Genomic DNA, 8,788 nt, shown 5'->3' with positions numbered 1-8,788 from the left:
GACTGGGGTTTGAAGTGAACCAGGACTCTGAGCCAGGACTCTGGCATGGGGGTGGGGGTGGGGCGGGGCGCGTAGGGATGGTGGGGAAGACAGGGTCTAGAAAACCATTCTTAGTATCTGCAAGGCAGGCGTTTTCGGGAAACCAGAGCCGGGAGGGAGAGTCCGGTTTCCCAGCGTAGGCAGGATGGCCGCAGAGGAGGCGTGAGGGGGTGGGGGGCGGGCACTGAGGCTCGGGGACTCCGGAGTCCCGCCCCCCCCCCCCCCCACCGGCGCGGGCCTACACACAGGTTTGGGGCCCCGGCCGCCTGGGACCCCTCCTGGGGCCGCGCCCTGCCGGATCCCCGCCGTGGTTCCCGGAGCGGGCGCGGCGGGCACCGGACGCTGGGGAGGGGGCGGGTGCCCCAGCGGGGGCGGGTGGGGAGACCGGGAAGGCCCTGGAGGGCTGCCCGGACGTTGGCTCCCTTCCCGGCAGGGGGACCTGCGGCTTTCTGCATGGGGGTGGTGGTGGCTGGACGCTGTGCAGGGGGGGGCGAAGGAGACGAGGAGGGGACCGCGGGAGGGGAGCGTCTTGGGACGCCAGGTGTCTGGGGGGAGGAAGGCGAGGTGGGCGCGAGAGAAGAGGGGAAGGGTATGGAAGCTTCAAAAGCGGAGGACGGGCGGGCAAGTAACGCCGGCGGAAAGACCCTGGAGTGAGGGAAGACTAGTCGGTCCCGGCTATTTTCCTGTCCATCGTCACCTCCCGCAACCCGCCCCCCACCCCCGCCCCAATCCTTTTCCAAAACCCCCTAAGAGCCGGAAACGTCCCCGCCTTCTCAGAGCTCCTAGCCAACCCAGAGGCAGCTTCCGGATGACGCCACGGGTTGCCAGGCAAACTGCTACGCGGCTCCAGCGGGCCCCGCGGGTGGGTGGAGCGCACGGAGCCTGGAGGGCAGCTCCGCCAGCCCGAGGGCTGTATCCAGCGAGACCGGGACAGAGATCTAGAGGAAGAGGGCAGAAGTTCAGAAGGGGGAGGGGGGACAGAAACCCAGACGGATAGGGAACCAGGGAGAGGGTGGAGAAGAATTCCGATCATCAAAGAGAGTCGGAGACAAAAATTGAATCGAACCACCAGTGCCTGCATTTCAAGCCCTTGCCGCGGCCTTCAAGGCTCAGTCTGGTCTGACTCTAATTGCTTCTTGCATCTCCTCTTATCTCCCCCGACGCTGCCCCGGTGTCTCTGAGGGTCAGCAGGCCTTGGTGGATGGGCAGCATCACAGTCCTTGACACAGGGTCCCAAGAGGTCTGTCTACCTTGATGTATTTTATTTTATACCACACTTGGGGTAATGATAGTTTTTGCAAAAGGTACCTCATTTGCAAGAGGAGGCCCCCATAAGACACTTTGTCCCTGGCAACACCCCTCCCACCCAGCCGCACCCCTCCTCGGAGGGGGCGCTCCCAGCCCCGGGCTCTGCTATCAGCCGCTATGTGCCCCCTTCAAGGACCTCTTCCTTCTCTGGGTCCTTGATGCTCCTTCCTGTCTTCCTTCTGGCCATCAGTGAGTGGATGGGCAGATTTCAGGTGAAGCGTCAAAGGCTTGACAGGGCTGCAAAGGACTTCCGAGATCTTCCTCCTTCTCTCCCTTTCCACAGAAGGGCCAAACTGGCCCAGAAGCAGCAAGTCTTTCTGGTCACCCTAGATCCCCCAGTCGCTCAGGCTCAAGGACTGACTAGGGCCTCTGGCTTCTTAGCCCGCAGCCTGTGACACCCCCATGGGTTCCAATCAGAGCTCATCTGGGCTTCACCTCAATGCTGGATTCACACAAAAATGGTTGGGGTCAATGGACGACTGAAACAAGCCACCGGGGTATGACAGCCAGGGGCGATGGGGACTTGAGATCGGAAAACATAGTCCCCATTAGACATGGCCGCCACCCTGTTCCAGCCTCTCCACACAGAAAAGCTGGTCCACCTGCTGATGGACTGCACAAAGTCTCTGGTTAGAACCGACATGGGGGGTTTACCAAGGTCACACAGAAATCAAGGAGTGGCCAGAATGATCCCCAGTATGGCCTTAAGGAGGGTTTCTCCGGAGAGGGAGGGTCCCCATGAGAACTCAAGGGCTGTTGGTGGGGTCCCCAAAGGGGTGTATCAGATGAGGATCCCAGAAGGACCTCAGAGGTGATCAGAGGATTCCAGACAAACAAGGGCATCCCAGACGACATGGCCCAGACACAAGGTTCACTGAGGTCTACCCCCCCAAACCTGACAATGGTGTTTTCAGACATGACAAAAGGATCCCAGAGGCACCCATCATGTGATTGGAGATTTTCAGACATTAAAAAGTGACAGCAGGGTGGTTCCAGAGAATTAGGGGATCTCAAAGATGACAAAGGAATTTGGAGGCACAGATAGAACGAGAGAGTCACAGAGGGCATAGAGACACGCAAGCAAACGGTCCCCACAACCCCACCCCCAGGGACCCAGACATAACTAGGAGATTTCAGATTTGACAGGAGGGACTCAGACCTGAGAGGGGATCCCAGAGAGACCCTGGACAGGGCTTAGGGTTGCAGGCAGAGCCCTCCATCTGGTGTGATGATCTCTAGGTTCACCCTCCCCTAGATGAGATTTGAGGGATTGCAGGCATCACAAGGGGATCCCAGAGAAGTTCCTGGGATTCTGGAAGCACTTTGCCCTGCCCCGCCCCTCTACACAGACACGTAGTATAGTCGACTCCGGGTCTTCTGACCCAAGACATGAAGATCTTGGGGCCCCTGGACATGACAAGGGAATCCCAAAGGGGCCCCAGACACGATAAGGGGGGGATCCCAGAGGGGCCCCGGGCTGGGCTTAGGGATTGTGGCAGCAGCCCGCCCCCCGCACCAGTGTGGGGGGTCCATGGGTCCTATGACCCAGGGTGCGGGAACGCCCACGTGACACAGGCGTGGAGCCCCTGAGGGCCCCCGAGAGGCCGCCCCGGGCTCAGGCCCTGCGGGCGGCGGGCAGCAGCGCACTGTCAAACTGGTAGGTGAGCTTGCGCTTGACCTTGCGGATCTCGCCGGTCTTGGCGTAGTTGCGCAGGGCGCGCGCCAGCTTCTGGTAGGTCATGCGCTTGCGGTTGCCCTTCTGCTGGCCCCAGCGGCGCGCCAGGAGCTCCTTGTGCTTCGAGGAGAATTGGAAGACCCCGGCGCCCGGCTCCACCCACCACACGCACTCGCGCATGTCTCCGCGCGTCAGCAGCCCCAGCAGGAACTGGTACAGGCGCAGCTTCTTGCGGGCCCCTGCAGCGGGTGCGGGGCGGTTAACGGAAGCATCCTTCAGGGCCCCACCCCGCGCCCTCCCCGGTCCGGAACCGCCAAGCCCCTACCTCCCCATCAAGAGAAGTGGGATGAGGGAGGTGGCTGCTGGGTCACCGTGCCTGGCTCCCTCTATGCCACCCCTCCCATCCGGGGTAAGTTGCTCCCCCTTCCTGAAGTTGTCACCCCGGAACCCCTGTCTCCCATCCCTGCTTTGCTTTTCAGGCTGTGTGCCTATCCTGTGCCTGCTCGGTGGTCAGAATGTATCTGTGGAGTGCACGGATGAATCTGCCAAATGGGTTGGCAGTGCTCCTCAAAGGCTTCTAACAGCTGACTAGTGAAGAGATCTGGAGTTGGTTTGAATCTTCCTGGCCATTTCTTCAGCCTCAGGCCTCCCAGCATGTCAGCTCGAGAGACTGGGATCCTGGGAGAGGCCAAGGGCTTTAACTCCTGGGCTTCTAGAAGCAGCAAGGGGCCCACAGAACTGGCCATGGGAGGATGGGGGCCTGTGGCAATTCATAGCAGGCATTAGATACAAGAACCCCACCTCTGCCACTTTCCAGCTGTGTGGTGTTGGGGTGGTGACTTAACCTCTCTGAGCTGGTGTTTCCTCAGTTATATAAATGAAGCTTGTGTGTGTCTGTGTTTTACTTTTACCAGTCTTTATGAAGCACGTGGTACCCACGGGCTGCGCTATGCACAGTACAATTACGAGCTCATTTAATCTTCATCAAAACCCCACAAGACAGGGATGATGATAACAAAGCTCATTTTACAGATGGGAAACTGAGGCCCAGATAGGGAAAGTGACTAATAATTCCAGCTTGCAGGGGTTGCGAGTAATGGAGGTCAGGCACAGGGGCAGAAGCAGAGGTTGACTAGGTGGGAGCTGATATTGTAATGGTTTCTGTTGCTCTTGTGTCCGTAATGATGGTGAAGATTCATTGAGTACTGACTCTGTGCCAAGCATTGCTACCTCGTTGACACTTACGATCCCCCAAACCCTCCTAGCCACCAGGAATAGATACTATTAGTGTTTTCGTCCCATTGTACAGATAGGAGACCAAGGCACATAGAGGCGGTTGCCCAAGGCAGCACAGCCAGCAGATGGCAGATCTGGAAACTGCCCTCAGCACTGGAGTATGTACTGTAGGTGCTCGGGCAGACATGGTTCCCTTAACCCCCCCACTCCCCCCACCACCAGGTGGAGTCCCTCGCACCCCACTGGCTCCCACATACCTGCCTCGGATCCCCTGCCTTCCGGGCCAGCCACAAGGACCTCATCCGACTCGCTGTCCGAGACCTCCAGGGCGGGACTGTCCAACAGGAGGTCCTCCTCCTCTGAGAGCACGGGGCTGGGGTAGGGGGCGTACGCCGGGGGGCCCAGGGTCTGCGGAAGGTCAGGGTTACCCATAGCCAGGGGGGCTCCCTTCTCTGCCTCCCTCTGCTTCGGTCCCTTCGCTTCTTCCCAGGCCCTGGCTGTGGGCTCCCTGCTCCGCTCACAGCCTGCCCTCGGGCTCACTTCTGATCTCCATGGCATGGCCAGGGACACCCGGGCCACCTCCCTGAGAGCCTCCCGCCCCTTGACGCACGTCTGCACCTCTGGTGGCTGGCTTGTGTGATGGAGTAATAATACCGTTTAACCCGAGTCATCAGAGGGGTTAAGGGTTCCCTATGCGCTCGGGTTCTGAGGCGGTGCCGGGCACCTCAATCAAAGGATGGGGAACTTCCGCGGTCTCCCCGGCCCTCACCTGGCTTGGGAAGTCTTCCGTGGGGTACGCCGGGAAGCCAGGTCCCGGGGCCTCCAGGCTGGGGGCCGGGTCCAGGCTCCCCACGGGGCTGTAGGTTGAGGGGCCATAGCAAAGCTGGACACCCTGGGGTTGGCCGAAGGTGGCCACAGCCGGGTCGAAGGTTTCATAGGAGGCGCCTGGGATGGCGGGACTGAGGCCATAGCTCCACAGGTCTAGGGGGAAGGGCGCAGGATTAGAAGCCAAGAGGTCTGGCCTCGGGCCCCTCCCCCTCGAAGCCCCTGCCAGCACAGAGGGGCTATTGTGGGCTGTGCAAATCTGTGACCCCAGGATTTGCATGGGCGAGCGGGTGCATGGGAAAGGAAAGGGGAGGAGGTCTGGAGGCCGGGGGCTAACCTTGTCCTGCTGGGCCAGCTGACAGCTCCCCTGGGCCTCAGCTCCCCCATCTGTGAAACGGGCCCAAGGGGCGGGGCGGGGAGGGGGGCTGGGCCAGGGTCACTCACCAGGCGCCCCCTCTGAGTCCGGGTAGCTGGAGTGCTTGCAGCTGTCCAGATCGTAGAAGACCCCATCCGGGTACTGATAGAAGTGGGGGAGGAAGAGGGGTCACTCAGGCTGCAGGGAAGACCCCACCCACCCCGGACCAGGCAGGAGACTCTGACAGGCTGGGAGAGGGCGAGAAAGAGAGGCCAGGCACCAGAGACAGGGGCACCGAGATGGGAGGTAGACACAGCACAGCAGAACACACAAAGACCCAGACACACACACACACACAGAGCAAGAGACACGGGCAGAGACACAGAAACACAGAGACCAGGCTCTCTGACAGACAGCAGCCAGCTCCCACTAAGGGTGTGGGCTTCCGGGAACCCCAGCACTTCGCCAGTACACAGTCCTAGCAGCTGAGGAGGGTGGAGAATTCCCCCAGGCTTGCCTGCCTCAGGGCCGGGGGCACAGGGGGTGAAGGGTAAGAGGCACGGAAGCGTTTTTAACAGAGGGAAAGAAGCTCTCGACCCTTCTTTTATCCACCTCCACATCGCTTCAATTCACCCCAAGAGCTGAGTGTTGCTTTAGCAGTGAAAATCTAAAACTAGAGATATGTCATCCTGGTCTTAGGGCTAGGTATTTACCCACCAGATCTGGAAACGTTAAGTCCACAAAAGAGCCTTGTTCAAGAACAATCAGGGCAGCTTTAGTAACAGCCCCAAACGGGAAACAGCCTGAGTGCCCAGGGACAGGAGAACGCACGAGAACTGTGGTGTCGTCCTGAGACAGAGTACTATACAACAAAGAAGAAGGACCCATGTCTGACACACACTTTAGGTCACGTGAAGGAAGCCAGACCCAAAGGGGGCCACTGTGCATAAAGCTCAGAACCAAACAAAACTAATCTGTGGTGGAAAGTATCAGAGGGGGCTATTGACTGCGCAGGGACATGACAGAATCTTCTAGAGTAATGGCAATGTTCTATATCTTCATACAGTTTGTGGTTACACAGGTGTGCACATAAGTGAAAACCTCACTGAGCTGTCCACAAGACTTGTCACTTTTCTGACTTGTAAGGCAAACCTCAATTAAAAAAAAAAAAAAACTCTTCAAGCTGGAGGAGTGTGGGATGCGCTGGGGAAGGGGCACCCGCAGGGGTTTCCTTCAAGCATATGTGTGGGGTTTTATTTCTTGGAGTAGGTTGTGGGTTTATGGGGAGTGGGGTGTAGTATTCTGCGTGTCTGAAATAGTTTCGACTCAATTTTTGAAAATATATGAAATCAAGCAGAGAAGGGAAGAAGGAAGAAGTAGATTTACTGAACGTGGGATGCATGGAGGAAGAGACGCAAAGTAAAAGACACAAAGACCTACTCCTCCCCATTGGAGGAAGTGGACCAGGGTCTGAGAGAAGGAAAGAGATATTAGAAAAATCATCTGTGATGGCAGGGGGTGGGGAAAACGGAGCTTGGGGATAGCAATGAAAAGTCAGAAAGACAAAGGGACAGGAAGAAGCAGAGGGGGAAACTGAGGCAGGAAGGTCGCGATGGGCCACGTGGGTCTCCCCCGACCCCAGCCCTAGCTGACCCCCAGGACCCCGACTCACCAGACAGCTGAAGTGTGGCCCGTCGAGCCTGGAGGGGGAGAGACACAAGGGCATGTCAGGGGCGTCTTCAGCCTCCTGGCTCTCGAAGTGGTTGGGGGATGGATAGGGGGCAGGCGGCTGCAGCTGTGACCACCGCAGCCGGTCCGCGGCTGCGTGTCTCCGTGTGGGACCAGCCCCACCACACTCACCCCCACTCTCCCACCGGGACAGGAAGTGGGGGGCGGAGGCCAGGCAAATGTTCCCCCCTCCCCTGGGATTTGCATAGACAGAGGCCGGGCGGGGGCAGGGAAAGTGAAGGAGAGAAAGTCCCCGGAGAGAAGATGTGGGTGCCCGAGGGCGGGTGGGGGTGGGGAGGGGGCCTCGGTGAGCGAGTCCGTTCAGTGGGTCCATCTTGGACCAGAGGCGAAAGACGACGGGAGAGGCGTGTGGATGGAGATGGGAAAATACAGAAGAGGCTCCGCCGAGGCGAAGGGAGGAGAGGAGGGAAGGGAGAAAGGTGTGGAGAGGTGTTCACGCTTGGGCTGCAGGAGGTATTTATTAAGCCCCAGAAATGGGTGGGGAATAGACAGGCAGACAGATGGAGAGATGAGACAGACAAAAAGACACAGCGAGGGAGCAAGAGGCAGTAAACAAGAGACCCACAAACAGAAAAGATGTGGCCCGCGGCACAGGCTGCAGACACAGGAGTCGGGGATGCAGTGAGACCTGGAGGAAGACAGGGACGGAGGCCAAGGGCCACTTGGGAGGACACCAGGGTGGAGAGAAGCAAGCGCCCCAAGGGAGAGAGATCCTCTTTTCTCTCCTCAGGGGTCCAGGGGAGACATGGTGGGATGCAGGAGGGAATCGAGGTGGCAGAGGCAAAGAGATCCAGGAGGGGGAGTGGACCCCAGCCCCTCCCACCCTCCTGCCTCCTGGGTGGGGCAGAGACCACCACCTCAGGGGGGAGGCCTGGTGGCAGAGGGGTCAAAGGTGAGGGGCAGGGCAGGGGTTCTGAGTCCCGGTTTTGGAGGGCCCCCACTTACTGTGCAGCCTCTAGGGTGAGCATGGTGGTGCTTGCTGCCGCCTGCAGCCACCACCCCTATTTATACCTTGGCCCAGCCCCCAGGGTTGGGGGGGGCAGGGGTGCCGGCTGGCTGTGAGCTCAGCCCTCCTCGAAAATCCCCTCAGGGAGGGGGTCGGGGAGGGGGCTGGATTGCACAACCCCTTGATCACGTGGCAGGGAGGGTGGGCCCAGGAGCTGTCTGGATTTGGGGATCCCCAGGGTTGGGGTGGGGGTGCTGGCCCTGAGGAGTGGAGATGGGAGAAGCATTGGCTTTGGCGGGACCCTGAGAAAGTAAAAGTCAAGGGGTCTTATGGTCAGGGGGCATGTGTGTGGGGTGTCTCTGGATGGAGGAGCCGGGGGGGAGTGGGTTGCTGGGGGGCACGCAGAGACTGACATCAGGTGAGAGCACTCGGGTGTCAGAGGCAGGGGAGCAGGGGCTCCCAGAGTGGACGTGAATTCAGCAGGGGTCCCTGAGGAAGAAACTCAGTCCTGAAGCCGGTGGGGACCCCGAGGTGGAAACACTGTGGGTGTGTGACCTGAGAGGGGGGGTCCCCAGGTCGTTCCGGGGAGCGGGAGCCTCCTACCGGGGGCTGCCCCAGGCGTGGAGGAAGCAGGTCAGCACCTGGAAGGCGGGGC

At 59.6% G+C, this 8,788-nt stretch overlaps 1 protein-coding gene and 1 long non-coding RNA gene across 5 annotated transcripts; one reads left to right on the top strand and one right to left on the bottom strand.

Moving 5' to 3' along the window:
- Positions 1 to 1,280: 1,280 nt before the first annotated feature.
- SPIB (Spi-B transcription factor) lies at positions 1,281 to 8,183 on the bottom strand. Of its 4 annotated transcripts, none has more exons than XM_019978431.2 (6): positions 8,133 to 8,183; positions 7,111 to 7,138; positions 5,528 to 5,600; positions 5,028 to 5,239; positions 4,516 to 4,666; positions 1,281 to 3,261 (listed from the first exon to the last, which is right to left on the bottom strand). In XM_019978431.2, the coding sequence occupies exons 1-6, from the start codon at positions 8,153 to 8,155 to the stop codon at positions 2,963 to 2,965; spliced, it is 786 nt and encodes a 261-aa protein (XP_019833990.1). In that variant the 5' UTR covers positions 8,156 to 8,183; the 3' UTR covers positions 1,281 to 2,962. The 4 variants fall into 4 exon arrangements, with proteins under 4 accessions (XP_019833990.1, XP_019833989.2, XP_070628317.1 ...); XM_070772216.1 differs by having other exon boundaries at positions 3,122 to 3,261; positions 4,520 to 4,666; XM_019978430.2 differs by lacking the exon at positions 8,133 to 8,183 and having other exon boundaries at positions 7,111 to 7,538.
- On the top strand, positions 3,104 to 3,926 carry LOC109571936 (uncharacterized). The gene is made up of 2 exons (XR_002182701.2): positions 3,104 to 3,235; positions 3,502 to 3,926. It is a non-coding gene; the product is annotated as an uncharacterized lncRNA (long non-coding RNA).
- Positions 8,184 to 8,788: the final 605 nt, after the last annotated feature.

This window comes from Bos indicus, chromosome 18 (genome assembly GCF_029378745.1).
Source record: "Bos indicus isolate NIAB-ARS_2022 breed Sahiwal x Tharparkar chromosome 18, NIAB-ARS_B.indTharparkar_mat_pri_1.0, whole genome shotgun sequence".
NCBI classification, from domain to species: Eukaryota; Metazoa; Chordata; class Mammalia; order Artiodactyla; family Bovidae; genus Bos; species Bos indicus.
Note: the sequence above shows the minus strand (reverse complement) of the source record. Positions and strands in the feature narration are given on the sequence as shown.

Excerpts from the sequence above, each read along its gene's own strand:
- SPIB (XM_019978430.2), bottom strand. The coding sequence starts at position 7,500 with ATGGACCCACTGAACGGACTCGCTCACCGAGGCCCCCTCCCCACCCCC. Across the intron at positions 5,601-7,110 it reads GGCCACACTTCAGCTGTCTG|TACCCGGATGGGGTCTTCTA; the intron begins GTGAGTCGGGGT and ends CACTTCTATCAG. Across the intron at positions 3,262-4,515 it reads AGGCAGGGGATCCGAGGCAG|GGGCCCGCAAGAAGCTGCGC; the intron begins GTATGTGGGAGC and ends CACCCGCTGCAG.